At 45.3% G+C, this 20,314-nt stretch overlaps 1 protein-coding gene across 1 annotated transcript; it reads right to left on the bottom strand.

Moving 5' to 3' along the window:
• Positions 1 to 718: 718 nt before the first annotated feature.
• Positions 719 to 17,799, bottom strand: onecut3b (one cut homeobox 3b). Its single transcript, XM_076991376.1, has 2 exons — positions 16,770 to 17,799; positions 719 to 1,026 (listed from the first exon to the last, which is right to left on the bottom strand). The coding sequence occupies exons 1-2, from the start codon at positions 17,797 to 17,799 to the stop codon at positions 719 to 721; spliced, it is 1,338 nt and encodes a 445-aa protein (XP_076847491.1).
• Positions 17,800 to 20,314: the final 2,515 nt, after the last annotated feature.

Here is a 20,314-nt window from a genome sequence, read left to right as displayed (position 1 = left end):
GTAAATTCTCTCGGCCTGTCGCCCACGACTTAAGATTATCAAATGTCCAATTCGAAGAGAGGACGGTGGATTAAATATGGTTGAAAAGTGTGATTGTAATCGTTGGAATAAGCAAGGAAGCCGTTAGCCGTGAAACATTAGCACGAGCTGTTAAGCATAGGTCTGCTGGTCTCCTCTCACTGATTTCAGAGAACAGCAGAGATGTGTGCTGAGACTTTTATTGCCATCTCTCCCTTGATCATTCTTAGTTTGTTAGAAGGTTCCAGAAGATGAGGGCAACACAGGACTAATGCTAATAACTAAGGGTAAGAGGGGTACCCAAAGCCTGAGGCTTAGACATCAAGCCACTTTCAGGCCAGACGTTAGGTCTCCTTTGGCCAAACGATTAATAAATAATACAAACTACACTACTAAAAACTATAAATAATGCTTAAATCTGTTGCTTCTTAAAGTGAACTTTGGAACCTTGAAAATGAATTTTTAAAAACGTGCGCTCACACACACACACACACACACACACACACAATAAAAGACAAGAGTGTGCCCGCTGACCCCTGTCATAGGCTGCGGGGCACCTCGTGTCCACGGAGCGGAGGTGGTGGTGGGGGGGGCATCCATAACGGCCATGCCGCGTCGAATACGTTGAGGTTTGTGAGCTTGCGTGAGTGCAGTAACTGGATCGCAGCCGCCAGTGCTGGGTACGTGGCCGGTGGACCCCTCAGGCCTTGGAGAAGGCGGCCGCCGAGGTGCCGGGCTGCCCAGGGCCCGCGGTGCCGGCCGCCGCGTTGGCTTCATCGTGCCAGCGGTCCACGCAACGGCGTCGGGCGTTCATGAAGAAGTTGCTGACGGTGGAGAGCTCCAGCCCCAGCTGCTGCGAGATGGTGACCTGCATCTCCTTGCTGGGACGCTTGTTCTCCTTGAAGATGGCGACCAGGGTGCGGCGTTGCAGGTCGGTGAAGACCAGCCGCTGCTTCTTGGGCGCCAGGCTGCGGTCCTTGTGCTGTTCCTGCTCCTTCCGCTTGCAGGCTGTAAAGAGGAGAGGGAGAGAGAGAGAGGGAGGGAGAGAGAGAGGAGGGAGGGAGAAAGGAGGGAGGGAGGAGTGGGAGAGACAGAAGGAGAGAGGAGGGGAGTGAAGGAAAGAGACAGAGAGAGAGAAGGAGAAATAGAGAGAACGAGAGGGAGAAGGAGAGGGAGAGAGAGAAGGGGAAAGAGGGTGAGACAGACAGACATATTGAATGAATAATAGCACATAAACCACAATATTAGGTATAGATTTTTGCATTCCATTGTTGTGTGTATAGTGCTGAGGTGAGGGTTACATGGAGACAAAGAGAACTGCCTCGGTTAAGGCAGATGGGGTGGACAGGTAGACGTGGCCAAATTAGACGGTGATTAGCGAGTCTAAGGCAAAACTAACTCTCTTTTTGCCTAGGTGTACTAAAGAGTAAAAATAAATAGATGTGTATATGTGTGTCTGTGTGAAGCATGGACAACAGGGTTGTAAGTGTGTGTGTGTGTGTGTGTGTGTGTGTGTGTGTGTGTGTGTGTGTGTGTGTGTGTGCGTAGCCTTTAATAGGAAGAGGGCATCCTCGGGGACTCATGTCAGAGAACCCTCGAGCAAAATCCACTCTCCCTCTTCATGTTGTTGGGAGTCATTCTTGGGATTTACATTCATGTGGAAGGCTTCACGAGGACTTCACCCCAGACAAAGAGGCGTTCGTACGGCCGCAGACAGTGTGTGTCAGAGCCGGGAGGAGCAGACAGTACTGCAGACATATTCTGTGATTATTAGCTTTCAAAGAATACTAATATTCACACCGATGTTATTTGAATACTCAGTGGACCAATCTAGATCTCTTATTTTGTAGTTTTAAAGGTTTCAGGTCTAATTGTACAGCTACGCATAAGAGGATTATTATTATTATTATTATATAATATGATATTAAATTATGTTTGTGATTGACCAAATCTGGTGAACGGGCTAAGCAGTGAGTGCAAAATGAAAATTCAGGTAGAGTTTTATTCATGAGTTAGCGTGAGTGTTCTGTGTGTTTCTCGTTTCCCCTGTGGAGGCTGTGTGTAGCACACACTCCGCACCAGACCCTCTGCTGTCCTGCGTGTATAATTTCATCCCTTTCATCACCACAAACGTCCATCACCATCCTCTCTGCTCAGCCCCTCCCTCACACTCTCTTTCTGTCTCACTTTCTCTTTCAGTCCATCTCCTCCACCTCTCCTCTTTCTGTCCTCTCTTCTTTCAGCCTCTCACTCTCTCTCTCACACACATACACACACGCTCCCTCTGTGCTGTGCTGTGTGTGTGTGTGTGTTTGTGTGTGTGTGTGTGTGTGTGTGTGTGTGTGTGTGTGCGTGCCTGTGTGTGTGTGTGTGTGTGTGTGTGTGTGTGTGTGTGTGTGTGTGTGTGTGTGTGTGTGTGTGTGTGTGTGTTGCAGTGAGGGTTCCCCCAGTGAGATTGTGCTGAGAGTGTGAATGCTGAGCCTTGGCGCTGTATGTCTAATTACAGAGAGCCATGAGCCAATCGATCTCTCCTACACAGTCAAATCTGTTTACTGCTGCCATCTAAAGCAACAGCACGCTCATCCATCATTTTCATATACCACTGCACATCTCACACACACACACACACACACACACACACACTCAAGCACATATGTGTGCACACAGAACATGGGATGCAAGCATACACACTCTTAAACACTGCCTATAACACACAAAGGGCCTCAACCCATGCACAAATACAGACACCTGAACATATCAACAATTCAGTTCTGTACAACACATGCCAGACTGTGTCACATGCTTTAGAATATGTATTAGTATATATGTATACATGCACACATATATACGTGTGCGCATGGATGCATGAATCGACAGTTAATAGTCCAATTACTCAATAGTCACATGCACACATGCATGCATACACAAACACACACACACACACACACACACACACACACCACAGAGTGGTTCATATCAGGTCCACTCAAGGTGTACCAACAATCTACATCTATTGAAACAGCATGTTTGTTAGCAATACACACATGAAATTTAAACGCCTAGTGGCTTTGATATGAAGTAGTTACAAGTGTACAGTGTACAAACTGATGCCTTGACACTGACTAGACAGCCAACGGTGACGTACTATAAAATTATAAAAAATGCATAAAAAACCTGTAATTGTAATAAATAATAATTTATTTCCGTGGTCTCTGACCTATATTTTGATGTCTTTTGTCCAATTGTCCCTATGTTTGGTATCGAGCGCCAGACTAGCACATTTCGCTCGTTCCCACATTCTACCTCCTGATGTCACTCGTTCCGGCACGGTTCTCGCGCCTCCCCGAGAGTGGGCGCGCACTGGGCTCGAGGGATCAATACAGATCGATCGCCCGGGAAGGGGGCCCTGATTACTGGACCACGTGCGCAGGAGAAAACAGAGGAAAATCGATCATTGCAGCTTTTAGGGCAATAGCCGAGCGTAGACAGAAAGAAGAAAGACGCACATGCATTAGAGGTGGGTCTAGTGGAGTAAATTCTATAAAAATCCATCTAAAATGTTCAAAACCTTGGGCACACATTGTCATTATGGTTCTAGTCTATATCAAAATTATACGGAGGCTTTTTCCCCCCACCTAGTCTTCTCTTTGTCTTTTTTTTTTTTTTTCAAAAAAACCCAAATCTCGACAATGACATTTAAGTTAATTATCGCCGACTGTAGCCCAAGTCGTGTAGGGATAGTCGACGTGTAAACAAAATAAAGCATCGCGGCTACCTTTCAGCAAAAGTCTCCCCGCGGTCCGCCTATTCTAATCTCTTGGGTCAAACCTCTTTCAGCTCAGCGCAGTACAGTTATGAGTTGTTTAATGTGCACGAGGCATAATTACCGCGGACAGTCTCGCGCAGCTCAGGCTCGTTCCGAGTGCACGAGACGCGCGGGCCAAAGGTGGAGACGCGCGTGCTGGACGCAGATGAAAGAAGGTTTCGACGAATAAACGTTTAGTCTTGTGTTGAGATGGACCTAAATCTGCTTCATCACTACCTCTAATGCGGCAGCTTTACGCTAATTCAGGATGAAACCCGAGAAGCACAACAGCAAAACCAAACAAGCCACGGCTGTATTCAGTACTACATCAAATTACGAATTCATAGGATTTAGGGAAAAGCATATTTTATGAGATTAAGAGGATAGCTCTAGGACTAGGAGTGGCCACCTTGTCTCCTAAACGACTACACGTGCTTAAAATACAGCGAAATTTATTTATTCGCAGCGGTTACGACTATTTACATTGCATCTGTAGCCAAAGTGATTTTACTTCCTGCAGATACAAACACTTCTTTGTTTCCACGTGCAAGACATAATGTATCGTTAATGCGTTTATGTGGGCGATTAAAACTATCACCATGCATCTCAGGGAAGACGGCGAGGCAACAGGAAGGAGTCTGACCTCTCAGTTCATGTTCTTAGAGGTCTGAATGGAAGGAGATTTCTCCTGTCGTATCTTTGCATTTACTGTGTAGCTTATCTGAAGATGCTCTACACATCTGCGTTGCCCAGGCAGGTAAATGTGGGTAAACTGAATGGTTTTACAATTCCCTGGTGGTTCGATTAGACGATAATTCCTCCGCGGATACGTTCAAACTGACGTATCGGATCACTTTTTGGATTCGAGGATATTCGTCTCCGTGTAAGTGGAGGCCGAAAATAAGCCTTCTTAAAATAGGCCCGTATTGACACCTGTCCGCGTGTCCCATCATAACGTCACATTAAGCCACGTCATTTTGTTAATCTTTGTTGTTGTTTCAATTGTTCGAATTTTTTACAGAGTAATAGTCTCCGTATCGATTGACCTGCGCTTTAAGACAGTTTCATGGAGCATTTATTTAATTCATTCGGCACAGCGGCGGCCGTGCCAAGCTTTCCCTACCGCCGCCCTCCTGACTCAATATTCTATAATGTAATGAGTGAGTGTTGGCGCTAATATACTGATAATTTAATACATAATGTCTGTTTTCCTTAACCAGACATTAGTTCCCCAGATTTTACAAAGCCAGCAATAAATTTACGAATTTGTCTTCCGCTCGGCACCATTCATTTTGGTTGAACAACACGGTGCTCTTTGTTTACACTTGTAGGACATCTGTGTGTGTGTGTGTGTGTGTGTGTGTGTGGGTGGGTGGGTATGTCTGTGTGTGTGTGTGTGTGTGTGTGTGTGTGTGTGTGTGTGTGTGTGTGTGTGTGTGTGTGTGTGTGTGTGTGTGTGTGTGTGTGTGTGTGTGTGTGCACGCGTTTAAAACTAGTTAGCCAATGTCAACTCATACTATAATGGCAACATTTTTAATGAAAATATATAAATTGCTCACTTTCACCACTTGCAAGAAAGTACATGAAATAGCTTTAAAATAGACAGTTTACTCATTCACAAATGGAAGTCCGCTTGTCCTCTGATTGTTGGCAAACTACGTTTTAATTGGCGGAGTCTATTTAGTTTCGTAATCCTGTGGTAATCACGGTTATCGATATGTTATCACTAAGATGGATGAAGTTCTCTATGATTGCGTCTGAGAGCAATATTTTAGATGCGTCTTCTGTTTTCCTGTACCTACACTGTATTTATAGGTTATCTGATTGCTAACGTCTCCCGCTATTTTCCATGTGCCCGTGCGTAGCCATATTGAAACGTGGACCTTCTGGTAAAACTCGAAGTTCTTTCCCCACGAGCCCTGAAAGCGTGATAAAAAATTCGGTTTAAACACCCTGGGAGAGCCGTAATAGTTGTTAATAGTTATTAACTTCAGTCAGTTGTGGGATTTATTGGAACGGTCCGTGGAGAAAGAAATATGCTTACATCAGCCATATTAGTGATGGTTGCGCCTTCCAGTCGAAAAAATGCAGCATAACTTTTAACTTATTTTTTGAATAAGTCGTACTCTCTCCTGGAATTAAACTCCAGGACTCACATAGACACACTTGAAGTTTAATGTATTTCAGCACCATTTTTAAAAGTACATCATAACAAGGCCTATTTCCTTAAACCTTATTGCCAATGTCAAACAGGACTGATTGACTTGAAGAAGCCCAAATTATTAATATTAAAATCCTATAAGACCTCAAGTAGTCTCGCTTAAGTTTTTTTTTTTTTTAAAGAAAAAACCGACAAGGATCCTGAATACCTGACCAGAAATCACAGCATTTGCAGGTGTGGTTCTATGCAAAACACATACGACTTCAGTGAGAAACTAGTTTTGTGCGGGTGTTGTGTGCGATGAGGGTGTGTTGGAGTGAGGGACAGTGCGAAGGCGGAATCAATAACTAACCGCACCATGCAGCTAATCGCTCGGCTTGGGATCGATGGCTTGAGTGTGGCCGATCTTTTTTGGGGTGCGGCGAAACGTACCCTCTCTCGAGCGGGCCGGACTACTGCTGACGAAAAACAGCCATGTCAATCAACTACTCACAAATAGCTCATCCACGCTCTATAAACACATGTCTGTTCAACAGATTAAACGACCTACTCGCCTCATATGCCTAATAGTCCGTTGCGCCTTTGCTGTAATATACTGGGCTATTTGTGGCTGCCTTTAGTTTACGTGACTGAAATATAATTTACATGACATTTTTTTTTCGACTGAGATTTAAAAAAAAAAAAAAAAGCTGCCGTGATGATGGAGGCCAGTGAGATTTGCATGGGATGACATGGACATGAAGAGCGCGCGTGCTGTCGCGCGCGCCGGGGGTCGAAGGCTGTCAGATGGCGATACGCGCGCGCGCCCGTGTCCGTCTTCTCCGTCGATAGATCGGCGCGCCGACATTCCCGGACACGTGGCGAGGCACAGCTAAAGACGTTCAATTCGATTTTTTCATTTTCATCAGAAACAGAATTTTGATCTCATAAATACCCGCGCCGCACCCACAAGGGCTAGCCTATAATCTGTCAGAGTTTGACAAGTCAGACAATTATATGCATGTCAGTGAGGAAATATTGTAAACAGAAGGGATTTGCTATAAAATATATGCACTGGAATTTCAGGGAATTCCAGACTACAGGTAGGCTACGATATGCTTTAAATACCACCGGCGAATGCTATAATAACAGAAACAAAATAATTCATTTTTTTCCACTTTGTACAATGTATCAGTAAATCTCACATGTGTGTCTGAAAGCGATTCAAAATTTGTGTACTTAGATTTTGAACGAATCGAGCATACTAGCCAGTATAATAGGCTGTATTTTTATTTTGTTTACCATATGAATCTAACTTCGGCTGAACTAAGCGCGTGCATGTAAACATGTATTTACAAATCCTGGCACGCTCGTGTTGAACATAAACCGGACCTTTTAGGTGTATATAATTTTTAGATTACATGAATTGTCTGTTCAGGAGTACACATGTACCTGATACACAGCTAGCTTGTGAGTTTATTTTTCTTACAAATATTTATATATATTATCACCTAGCTCAAAAAGGATATGAAAGCGAAATGAAAATAGTATTAGTAATAGTTGTAGTTGTAGTGGTGGTGGTAGTGGTTACGACTTCAAATATATTAATGAAATCCTTTCCCATAAACAACAGGTCTCACACAGATAACGCCTGTTCATCTTAAAGTTCGCCACACTAAAGTACACGCTGTTTAATATAGCCTACACTAAAAGACTGTAGGTGTTTACTGTTAAAATCTTTATTAGCCTACACATGAACCACAAACACAAATACACGCTCGCACTATTCACATCAACGTCTCATAAAACAAAATATCATAAAACTCAAATATCTTTAACTGAATTGAAAGTTAGCTGCAAACCTTTAAGTTATTCACAAACGTCTATATCTTAATATTTTCAGTAAAGCGTGATGTACGTCTTGCTTTTAATTCTGACGTGTTCTTCAAATCTGACGAATTGCCGGTTGTAGTCACTTTAACCACTCACACAATAAATTACAGCTCGACCCAGTTTAGGCCATAATTGTGTATATGTATGATTATTTCTTTATGTTTTCATTTATTTAATAAGTTAATTAAGTAAAAAGTTATGTTAATTTGCATGCACAAATTGCATCATAGAAATTATATTAAAATATGATATTACTGGTTGGTCATGCATTCTGTTTGCACGTGTATGTTTGCAGTGGGCAGTTATGCAGTATCTAAGACTAAAGATGACTAGTGAATGTTATTTAAGTCAGTGATGTGCACATTAAAAAATCACTTGTTTACTCACGCCAATACGCTTGGTATTTCAGTAATAAGAGGGACTCCAGGTTCCCACTTGTAATTTAAAAACGTGGTGTATCACCAGTTAACGTGGGCAGTTGCTAGGGAGTGCAGTTTCTTCATCTCCTCTGTCATTGGATATGAAGGAGTGTGGGAACCTGGCGTGTGAGGTTGGCCTTTCGAGACTGCTGTAATAGAAGATGGGTATTCCTATAGTTCAAGTCAGGGGCAGTTCCTCTGTGTGTTCAACGTTTCCTAACTGGTCTCTGAAATCAATTGCTCAGTGGACAAACATCTGACAAGCCAGATCTATGCCTACCAGCTCAATTAAATGCCATTCATAGACAGATTGACAAAAGCCAAGGAGCAAAAAGATCTATAACAGATTTTATATTAATCCCACATTACACTATTAAAGCCCTTTACTGGATCTCTTTGGACCGTGCGAGCGTACAAACATTTCACAGGCATTTCACACAATCCCCTTTCAATCTAATTCCATTTTTTTCTCATTACTGGCTTCAAATGAGTGTTTAGCAAAATGAATACCTGCAGATTCAGTTCTTCTAAAGACTAGATAATCCCGATTTCAGGGGTCAAGGTTTAGGAGATTAGAATATACACACACAATGGAAGGTAAGCGTGAAGATTTAACTTCTAATGTTGTTTTTTTTGTACCCAATATAACATTCTACTTCTTTTTTGTTGTGACTGACAAACTCCCGGTGCAGCTTGCTTCGAATCTGTGTGCCAAGTCTTTAAACTCCATTTGATGCCACATTGTTATATCTAAAACCACTGTCTCCTTCATACAATGACATATGATTGTCTATGATGTGACGCGTTCGTCACATACTGTGTGACTATTAAAGCAGCCACAATTACAGATCCTTAGGCCTGCTTGTTGTTCAGCTTATGGAATTTGTCTGTGAATTCCTGAAAATTGCATATAGCTCTATAATTGCTTCATTTTTTGAAAGCAAGTACTCTAACGTATGGCGAGTGAGAGTCTTTATCCTTTTGTTAGCATGAAATATATGCGGTTCTACAATAGCGAGCTGTTCTGTGTGCAATTTACCATTCACGCTGCATCAATCACTGCTTTAAGATGAACGTGTTTGCAGGGCACAGACCTTCCTGCCAGGCTGTTGTTGTAGAAAGTCAGTGCCAGCCACGAGCCCTTGCTGCTCAGTCTTTGTTTATTGGGGCTTTTCATGTTTCTTACGCTTTAGCTGTGAGCACAGGTGGAGACCACAAAGCACTCGGGTCTGCCTGACGTGGTCATGGACTCTCACGGTCTGAATGCAAACGCATGCATAATCGGTACAGTTACAGTGTCCAGCCTATCCAAAATTCTGTGCTTTATAATCTTGCGAAGAGATTACGCTTGAGTATTCATTTATTCAAAGTGCTTAACGTAGGCCTTGATTATAATTTACCTCTGTGTATTCGCCGGGTCACCCCTACGGCATCTTTCAAATGGAACCTGGAATCACACAATTTGTCTGTGTCTGCATGTTTGTGTGCGTACGTGGGTGTGCGAGCGTGTGTGCGCACGCGCGCGTGTGTGTGTGTGTGTGTGTGTGTTTTGCAGAACCAGAGCTGTTGGTGGGAATGTGCTGTGAGCAAAGGGCCTTGTGTGGGTGGTGTGTGTGTGTGTGTGTGTGTGTGTGTGTGTGTGTGTGTGTGTGTGTGTGTGTGTGTGTGTGTGTGTGTGTGTGTGTGTGTGTGTTGGCGGGTCTGCTTGGCCAGCTGCTGCTGGTGGGAGTCCCAGAGATGGAAGGAGAGAGCAGGGAAAGGAAATCAATACAGATTCAACGCAAGTCAGATAAGCCTTAACAATGTATAGCACAGGCACACTCTATAACCCAATCACATACACACTCACACACACACACACACACACGCTTGTGCACAGACATACATATGGACACACACATAACACTCAGATGCAAACATAACTATATGCACACACAAGCACTGACACACAAGACATTCAAACCCATATTGTGTCTGATATGGGCAGTCTGTCCTGTTATCACACATACACAACGCTACGTACAGTAGAGCCATGCATATGCATCAGTTATGTACCTGTATTCACTGGGGACGCACACACACACACACACACACACACACACACACACACACACACACACAAATGGAAGCCCCTTCCCCTCATGACCCTGCTTGTCACCTGTCTTCACCCTTCAAATACCATGATGGTCGGCACCTTGGATTCCATCAGTGTATTTGCTGACAAGCATGAGATGATCATCAGAGGGCCTTGCAGACGTGGGCAGGAGCGCTGATGGAGATGTTGCCCCTGTGCCCCCCCCCCCCCCCTCCCCGCCAGGGTCCCGCCCCCCCACCAGGGTCCCGCCCCTGCCCTCGTACGGCCGTCCTCTCTTCTGTTTTGTTTTTGTTTTGCGTTTGATCTGCTCCTCCATATTCCTCAGCGACATTTACGTCGTCTTGAATCATTCGCCGCACGTTTTCACTTTGCTCACTGAGAGCGGGCTCTCTTACAGAACCCCAATCCCCCCCATCGTACACCCCCCCCCCAGCACCCCCCCACACACCCCTTCAACCCCCCCCCCCCCCCGCACTTATCAATTATTAACAGCACAATCGATCATTTCAGCAGTTCGCCTCCATCCTCTGCTTCTCACAAAGTCAAATCTCTCCCGCCCTCAATCAATGGCAGTGCCTGCCGGCGTCCGCTTTTATCTCCCCCAACACACATTTCATCCCGCACCGTCCCGCATCATCCCGCACTTTTACACCGTGTGTGTTTTAGAGCAGATCTATGATTGCTTCCACAGTTTGGTAGAGACGAGCGCAGAAGTAAAATCGTCTTTGGTATTCCTTTGGAATGGAAGAGGCAATGTGTGTGTGTGTGTGTGTGTGTGTGTGTGTGTGTGTGTGTGTGTGTGTGTGTGTGTGTGTGTGTGTGTGTGTGTGTGTGTTAGTTAGAATGTACAGTACCTCCTACTCTGCCTCTTGACTTGAAGCTACATTTTAAAAGTGGGTCATCTGGGACCCTTTGAAATATTTCAACTTACAAACCCACCAATTCGCTAGTGAGTTAAGCTCTTTAAAGCGGTCTTGTTCTATTTGCACCTGTGAGGTGACGAGGTTTAAACCAACACCAGCACGCAGCCTAGAACTGAAATCAGCAGAACAGGGGCCTCTGCCATCCTGGGACCGCCCGGGACCGCCTCGGACCACCTGGAACCACCTGGGACCGCCCAGGACCGCCTCGGACCACCTGGGACCGCCCAGGACCGCCTCGGACCACCTGGGAGCGCCTGGGAGCGTGCTGGCAGTGGCCTGGGTGTCCTGGGACTGACTCAGAGTGCACTGGCAGGGAATGTGGAAGCCATGGACACCTGTGTGAGTTTTGACAATCTTGCCGCACTCACACTCTATAAATGACTCTGGTGCAGACTTATTGGTTTCACAGATTTCTATGCCCCCTCCCCTTTTTCTGGTCTTTTCTTATGTCCCCTTTTTCTGGTCTAATTCAAATTCCCAGAATTCCACAGGCCCTGCTGTATGGCATTATATCCATTTGTGCATTTTGTCTATGCTGAGGTGCTGTCAGATGATTGGACCATTATTGTCAAGAGGATAACAAATTCTTTTGAATGTGTCTGAGTACCATTTGCGGAAAACTGATCACTGAAGCTGTGTGAGAATTTATCCTAGATAGTGATAACTCAAGCCCTGTCAAAAGCTGTGTTCAGTCTCACACATGTGTTACTATACATGTTCAAGTCTGGCATATCTCACACCTATACACATAAACACACACACACACACACACACACACACACACACACACATTAATGGCTCTACAGAGCCAGGCTGAAAACACGATCGGTTAACATCACTTGAGAAGACCAGACCGCAGCAGTTCACTGGACATCTTTAGGTCTTTAGCTAGATCACTCTCATAGGTGTCCTCTTACGATGGCGGCCATTTTGCATCTCCCTGTGCCTCTGCTGGCCACTGGCCTGTGTGAAGAAACATCTGAGATTCTTTTCTCTTTTGGTACCAGACCAGCAGATCTTATTCAGTATTATTGTCACCGTAATAATGGATGGTGGGTAATTTTTTTGTGTGTGTGATTTGCTGCAGAGAGAGAGAGAGAGAGAGAAACAGAGAGAGGGAAGAAAAGAAAGAGAGAGAGAGCGAGGGAGAGAGAAGCAGGGCGGTGAAGGGGGGGCGTGTTATTGATCCCCCATACGTGCAGAGCCAGGCAAACATATGAGAATGATAAAGCCACAGGAGACGGAAGGACTCTCCGCGGTGCGGTGGAGTCAGGGTGCAGGAGCCGCCCGGCGACCTGACCACAAACCCCCCCCCCCCCCCCACCCCCCCCAGCTGCTGACCTGCACGTTTTGCCTTCCATTTCGATGTAATTATGAGATTTCCCGAGATGAGCAACTCTGATGTTTTTGCTTCACTGGACCCATATCCACCGCGGCACGTGTTATCGAGAAAAGGTGAAGCGACAAATGCCGCGTGCTTGATTGAATTAGCGCTTCGCACTCGGCCTGTGAAACGAGACGGATAAAGTCGCATGTGTGCATGCAGCAGTGGTATCAACGACCCCTCACGCACACATACATACACACACACGCGCACACACACACTAGCTGGGATTAAAGGTCATGGCTTTTTCCCCGTATGTGTTTGAGTCTCAGTACTCCTCATGTACTTCAAAGGCCTCTCGATTCCTCAGTATCAGTTAAAACGATCATCTTTGTGTAGTAAGTATATAACGCAAATATCTCTGAATATTTTCTCTTCAAATTACAGTATAACCCTCAAAAGAGTCGTCATCTCATTATATCGAGAGACAGAGTGTATCAAATGTCCCCCACATGTATTTGGATACAAGTATCATCTAAAATGCTCTTATGACTCTAAATTATTCTTTAATGATCGCTTAATGAATAATTAAGATTTTACATTACTTAGTATGAGTATCATGACCAACAATCAGATCAGTCTGTCAAGATGGTGACCAACAGCTCTTCTCTACAGTGAGAGAGCTACAGGAGGCATCAGCTACGTGTTCTTAACAAAAGGCTACAAGCCACCGGGCTTCAAACCAACTTCGGTCCACTGCTGTCTCCCGCCTTGTTGTGAGCACGTTGTTGTGATCAGGTGAGCTGCGGTGATTGTGAGCAGAGCCGTGAGCCCCTGGACTTCACGTCCAGCACCACCATCCACACCTCGTCTCTGCTGTGCTACATGTGCTTCCTTTCAAAGGCATTTAGACTTATAATATCTCTATTATTGTCATGCAAACCTTTCAAACATAAGTTAGCATGCAGATAAAACGGAAATCCTGCATTTTTTAAATCCGAAATGCTCAATATTGCTAAATGTGATTGAGCAGTCATCAATGATGATATGAATGTATTCATGTATCATGTATCATGTATCAATGTATCATTATATATCTAAGTTAATGTCTGTACACAGTTCCAAAGCTGCAGTTCTTATAACATTGAATTTTTAATCTTGATCACTTTTGTACATGTTTGGAAAAAAGTCTGGCTGGCTTATACTCGAATGCTATCTTTCTGTACCTGCTTGCTCGGTACAATACCAGGTGGAATACAGATGCTAGCATAGCCTAGCTAGAGACATCATTATGGTCTTCTCTCATTAGACAAGGTGCCCTGAGGAATATGACTAACTACTTCAGGTTTGACCTTCCACAGTACTTCAGACCAGACCGAACCAATTTACCGCTGTGAGAAACTGAAATCTCCTAGTGACAAGCTCACCTCCCACTCATGCAGTGAGCTCTTAACTTGTTCGTTGTCTAAATGGTCATTCGTGGCCACCCCCTTAGCCATAAGGGACCAGAGTAGAAACAACGCTACATGCGACCCACTGAGATGCCACATGGGGCCTTCACAGCCCTCGACTCCTTCACACACTCACACCTCGGCCCATTAGGACGTATGAAGCAGACAGGCACAGAGTCGGGGTCTAGGAGCCTGGCAGAAAGATGCTGGAATGATACCGGGAAGGAGACGTTGTGGTTGGAGCTTGATCTTGTTATACACAGGTGCAGGTCTAGATACAGGAAGTGCAGAATCTTTGTTTCATGAATTACAACACACATTCCTAACAAGCAACAAGGTGTTGTCTAGTGTTAACAATTATTCCCTCAGCCATGGTATTTGTAATAACTTCTGTTATTTCTATTAATAACAGTTTTACTAATGGGAGAGAAAGATAGAGAAAGAGAGAGAGAGAGAGAGAGAGAGAGAGAGAGAGAGAGAGAGAGAGAATCTTGACTGTGCTAAGAAGCAATTCATCACCATTGCTGAGCTATCTATTAAGCATTCAAATGTGCACAGATTGGACATGTGTCTATGTGCAGGTCGCTAACGTTGCCCTTCTTAACCACAAGGCCACTGCCTCCGCGTCTCTGGGGTCTGTGGATGGGGAATCCATACTACTTCCAAAAAGCCATGCGGGAAAAAATTCCAATTTTGCATTGATCAGCATCATAATAAATTTGATATGATAACCTGCAGTGTGTAGAGTGAGGTACTCCACACAAAAACCCACCGCACAATGTAGGTTAAAGGGCCTTTTTTGTAGTGTGTTGTTGTTGGAGATGTGTGAAGAGGCTTTAGACAGACCCGTGACTGCAGAGACTGTGAGATTTGCAGATATGTAAGGCCTTATGGTTTTTCCTCTCTTTGTACTGTGGTTATTAAGCACGTTGACTGTTACGTCTGCATAGATTTACGACGTCTATAACGTCCTTGGATTCTGAAAGGACGTTTAATGGCTTTGTTATCTTAGGCCATTGTCTTCAGAGATCCAGTCAGGGTATTTTACAATGATTTTTTAGATATGACCAAACCTCAGTGTAGTGCAGGTTTAGTTTATGGATTATGATTTTTTTTGTTTAATGATTTGGGGGTTTTTTGTTGTTATTTTATACAGTATTTGCCGGCTATGCTCATTAAAGGATGCAGAAATGTCAAAATGTCAGTGAATGCTTATAGATAGTAATTATTGATGTGATTTTGTCGGACGCCATCTCTGAATATTTTCTGATTGGGACTTATTTCTAACAAAGACAATGTCACAGTTGAAGCACATATAAATCTCTACTGACCTTTTGTTAAAAGCTTTTTTTTTCCTTCAAGCTCAAACGCCTTTTGAGCTTGCATGAGAAATTACAATTCTCATCACATTCCCTGAAGTGACATGATATTGGACAAAATCTAATGCTGCAAGCAATTAGCTGTCAGATAATTCTATGTGTGAGATTTTTGTATCAGTCCATATTCAGTCAGCATAATGACTTCGCAGGCCTTAAACGGTGGATGGCTGAACACAGCGGTGTCATACAAATGCGGTATCCGTCATACTTGAATGGTAGTGAGGGAGTCACGGTCTAATCGGAGAGCGTTAAAACAAAGCGAGCTAAATTAAAAGCCGGGCCATCACTACGGTTATCTGCCTTTCAGTTCCGAATCGAGTATTGATCGGCGCGCTCCATTTAAAAGGGACGCAGGGAACTGCGCTATTGATCAGCTGGAGGTCACGCTCTCTGACGCGCCTTCCCCGCGCGCTCTTGACTCGTTTGCGCCTTGCTGCGTTTGGAGGCGGTTCGGGGTGCGGAGAGACTCCGGCGCGGTCCGCTGGACCCGGGGGACGCGACATGACACAACCGAAAACAGGAATCCGACCTTTGCAGGGACGCCCGCAGTACATGGTCGGAGATTTCCCCCCCATCTGTTGTGGGAGAGGGCGGTCCGTACACTCATCAGAGTCTGACAGCAAATCGTTGCTCAAATGTTTGATGGCCATCCACCCGTTTGAATCTCACTTTCTTTGTTAAATCGCAGGCGCGTGAGCACTATCTCTATAACGGTTTAATTACACACGCCTCTTTCTACAGTCTCTCGATTTTTAAGTTTTTTTCTTTTGAAGATTTATAAAATAAACATGTCAAGAGCACCACCGCATCACGTTATTTTGGCGTATGCGTTCACATTAAAAAAATACTATTTACGTGAAACCCCCGTGTTGTTCTCAGTATATGTGAACTCCACTTTGTGTCCACCTCTCTCGAGAATTACAGAGTGAGTGTGTGTGTGTGTGTGTGTGTGTGTGTGTGTGTGTGTGTGTGTGTGTGTGTGTGTGTGTGTGTGTGTGTGTGTGTGCGTGCGTGTGTGCGTGCGTGCGTGCGCGTGTGTGCGTGTGTGCGTGTGTGTGTGTGTGTGTGTGTGTGTGTGTGTGAGCTGTCCGACTTGCACGAGCTTTCGCTGAGTTGGCCAGACGGCGGGTGACAATAAGATACGCATGATGTGGCGAGCAGATATGCTTCAGGTGATGGCAGTGTGATAGGCAATGTGATAGGCACCCATGATTGATATCACCCTCAGCGCTATCAGTGTGGCCATTACAATCGTATACAAACTTATCCCAAAAAAAACGCTTCTGTACCGAATGTTTTCGGTTGTGCTCGCGCTCACTCACCGGCTAGCCTAAGCGCAGACATCCGTTGAAACTCGGGCTCCTGTAACCATTTCCACATCCTCCTGAACGTCTCTCTGCCCGACTTCAGTTTACTCCAGGGCTTTGGGTTGCGCAGCAGATCCGACAGAGTTCCCTGCGAACGACACAAGATCCTTTGGGCAAAGATGGCCTGCGGTATGCTGTACCGCTTCAGCTCGGCCGTGATCCGCTGCGCCACTTCCTTCGTGTTGATCTCTTCCACTTGACCCGAGCCGCCGCCTTGCGCCGCCCCGGCCGCGTGCCTCTCGCGCTCCGCCAGCATGGACCCGTTCGCCTGCGAGTGGAGGTGCCCGTGAGGATGCATGCCGTTGAGGTTAGAGATCATACCGTGCCCGTGTCCCCCTAAACTCCGGGCGATGTGCTCCTCACTCCGTGAAAGCATCGCCGCGTGCGGTTCGAAGCCCCCGGTGGACAACATCTTGTCGTTCGTGAGATGAGCGCTCGGACCGTAAGCCGAAAGCGCCTGTTGAGAGTTGTGCAGGGATCCGAGGCCGTTGGATAACGGTGACAACGGCGGGCCCATCGCGGACATATCTTTGGGATAGTGGCCGTACAGGTTGCTCATGGAGGCCAAGCCGCGGTCGTCGCGCATTAGGGTGAAGCTTCCGCTCACGTTGCCGGTGGCGAGGCGCTGGTGCGCGGCGTGGTGATGTGGGTGCGCGTGGGGGTGGTGGAACTTGTCGGAGACGGTCGAGATGGGCGGTAAATGCTGAAGCGGGGTGAGCGTGGTGTACGTGTTGGACAGATTCATCCCCGACTCGCACATGGTCATCGCGGGATGCAGGTGGCCGGAGAGCGAGGGGTCGGTCCGGTACTCACCCGCGCCCTCCAAGATCGAAGCCATGCTGGACACCATCGCCGAGCGCCCGTGCGATACCAGGTTCCTGTGGGAAGCCGACGACGGTCTTCCGTGCGTGGAGTTCATCAGGTCTCCCGCCTGCGAGTGCGATACGCCGTGCATATTGCCAAGGTTTTCCATTGTAAGTTCCATCGCTGAAGAATGTTGTCTTTCCGCCTCCCTCCCTCCCTCTCTCCCTCGTGCCCTGTCACTACGGCGCGCGCTCTCAAACCCCCAGAAGCAGATTTGTTGTTTTTTTTTCTTCTTTTTTCTTTCTTCTAAAAAAACGATTTCAAAACCAATCCATCGATTTCGAAGCGTCTACGGTCAGTCCAGCATGATGCTGTAAACGCTTTTGCTCTTCGTCGCGGATAAAATCACACCGCTTTACTCTTTCGCCACGGTCGTTGTGTGGAGTGGACGGTGTGCGCGTGTGGCTGATTCGCTGTACAACAGCGCTTCTACCGAGAGAGACGAACCGGGCGCCGTGTCCAAGTCTGCGCGGGAGCGCGCATCGGTGTGTAAATCGTTGGGTTACGCGCGCTGTCCCTGGTCCTGAAGTCGCACTACAATCCTCTGTACATATGAATAATGAAAGTGCCCTGTACCAATGAAAACCACACCCCTTTTGGTTGAGAGTATTGTTCAACTATTATCAACTACAACTGCTGTTTAGAGTACATTTAATTATTCTTTCCATAAATATTCATTCATGCGTGTAATCATGCATAAAATTTGGTTCGTTTGGTGATTTCTGCTTTTCCATAAAGGTACAATAGCTGCTACAATAGCTTTACAACAGAGTTGCACATTATTACGGCATTATTAAAACAACACACAGAGAAATGTGAGATCCAAATAACTTATTTTATTATTACATTATTTATTTAGCCCTAACACATCCTTCTTAATTGTTATATTCTTTTTAAATATGAAATATCTTACAACGTCGTGCGAAATGTATGTCTGATTTCAGAGAAAAATGCTGATATTAGCTAAGCAGCACCTGTGTAAAATCCTGCCGTCTTGCTGGCACGAGAAGCATGCTCTCGCTTTCAGTGGTCATTGATAAATCAGATCAATATATTGACTGACACTGATTAATTATGTTTTTTGACCCGGGGTGAGGAGGGATCGCATAGGTCAGAAAGTTAGGGGCAGGAAACGACTAAGAGCACCGAACAAGGCGGAAAAGATTTGGCTTACTGGAATTCAGAGCCGTTGGATATCTCCGGAAGAGGTAAAGAAACATAACCTGAGATATTACTGCCTGTGCAATTTTCCTGAATGTCGCAATACGTTTGTGTTTGTAAATGTGCGGTGGAATTTCATTCGAGTGGAATAATTGCGGTTAACCCGGAAGATAGTGAAATGTTTAATACTTGCACGTGTGTTCCTGCAGGTGCAAAGACCTTCGAGAAGCGCGACAGGTCGCCGTTTATTATCTGGTAAGGTAGTCAGCTGTGTAAAGAGCCTACACACTGATAGTTTTATATGTACGTATTAATGCCCGGAAATGTCATCATTATTGTTGTTGTTAATGGTAGTGGCGGCGGTGAGGGCGCTCAGGCCTATTATAAAATTTCAGCAGTGAGCATTTTTAAAGTGGTCTAAGTTGGTGTAGAAGGCCCAGAGAAGTAATGGCCACACTTTAGACCTGTCTTCTTCAACGCTACACAAATGAGCGCTGTGTCTTCTCGCTTTAATGTCCCTCTATTGATGAGTGCTTCTATCGGAAATAAATTACGCTTCTGGAGCCAGCAGTGAATCCGTTAACTCCACACGGCACGGCGACTCGCGAGCTCCAGTATCGGCTGACTGACCACGGGGGTGATGGATGTTAGCGAGCGCTCGCCTTTAATTCACCTCCAGCTCCACACAACTCTGTAGGTTTTAAACCTGTGTGTGTGTGTGTGTGTGTGTGTGTGTGTGTGTGTGTGTGTGTGTGTGTGTGTGTGTGTGTGTGTGTGTGTGTGTGTGTGTGTGTGTGTGTGTGCGTGCGTGTGTGTGTGTGTGTGTGTTTTTGTGTATGTGTGGTGTGTGTGTGAGGGCGCGCGCGTGGGTGTAAAGGGGTGTGCGTGAATTGTTGCTCATTTTCGATGTAGCTTTGTCAAGTCGTTCCAAGTTTTGAACAGTTTGGACAGTTTGGTAAAGAAAATAAAATATTTTGTTCGCAACTTTTCCATATCTGCTCGCGTTCCCACGGCTCACGGGGCTTGTTGCAAGCCACGCGGGCAAATGACTTTACACCATTTTCTGGTCTTTGCAACCTTTTAAATGTTTTCTTTAAATGTTTTGTTAAAAATGTTCTCGCACACTTCCTGCTGAATACGAACAATCTCGGATAACGAATTATCTGCCCCGCGTTTTTAAACCTAGCAAGTATTGACTTGAGAAAGCTTACATCCTTCACCATCGTCCAGCCTTTAGAGAGGTAATCTGCGTCTTTTTAATTCCGTCAAACTTGCCTGTTTGCAAGCATGATATTATTAGACGGTTGGTAGTTGACGTGAACTGCTGTTAAAGAATGTATGCCACAGGATAGCCAATGTAATAATTTTATCATAAATGACTACATTTTGATGTTGTTTAAATATACATACATCTTTTTAACAATATCCACACTTTAAGAGTTCTAGCACCATAGTTTTATTAATAATAATAATAA

The sequence above is a fragment of the Brachyhypopomus gauderio genome, unplaced genomic scaffold (assembly GCF_052324685.1).
Source record: "Brachyhypopomus gauderio isolate BG-103 unplaced genomic scaffold, BGAUD_0.2 sc82, whole genome shotgun sequence".
NCBI classification, from domain to species: domain Eukaryota; kingdom Metazoa; phylum Chordata; class Actinopteri; order Gymnotiformes; family Hypopomidae; genus Brachyhypopomus; species Brachyhypopomus gauderio.
The sequence above is the reverse complement of the archived record's forward strand: the minus strand, read 5'-3'. Positions and strand labels throughout refer to the sequence as shown.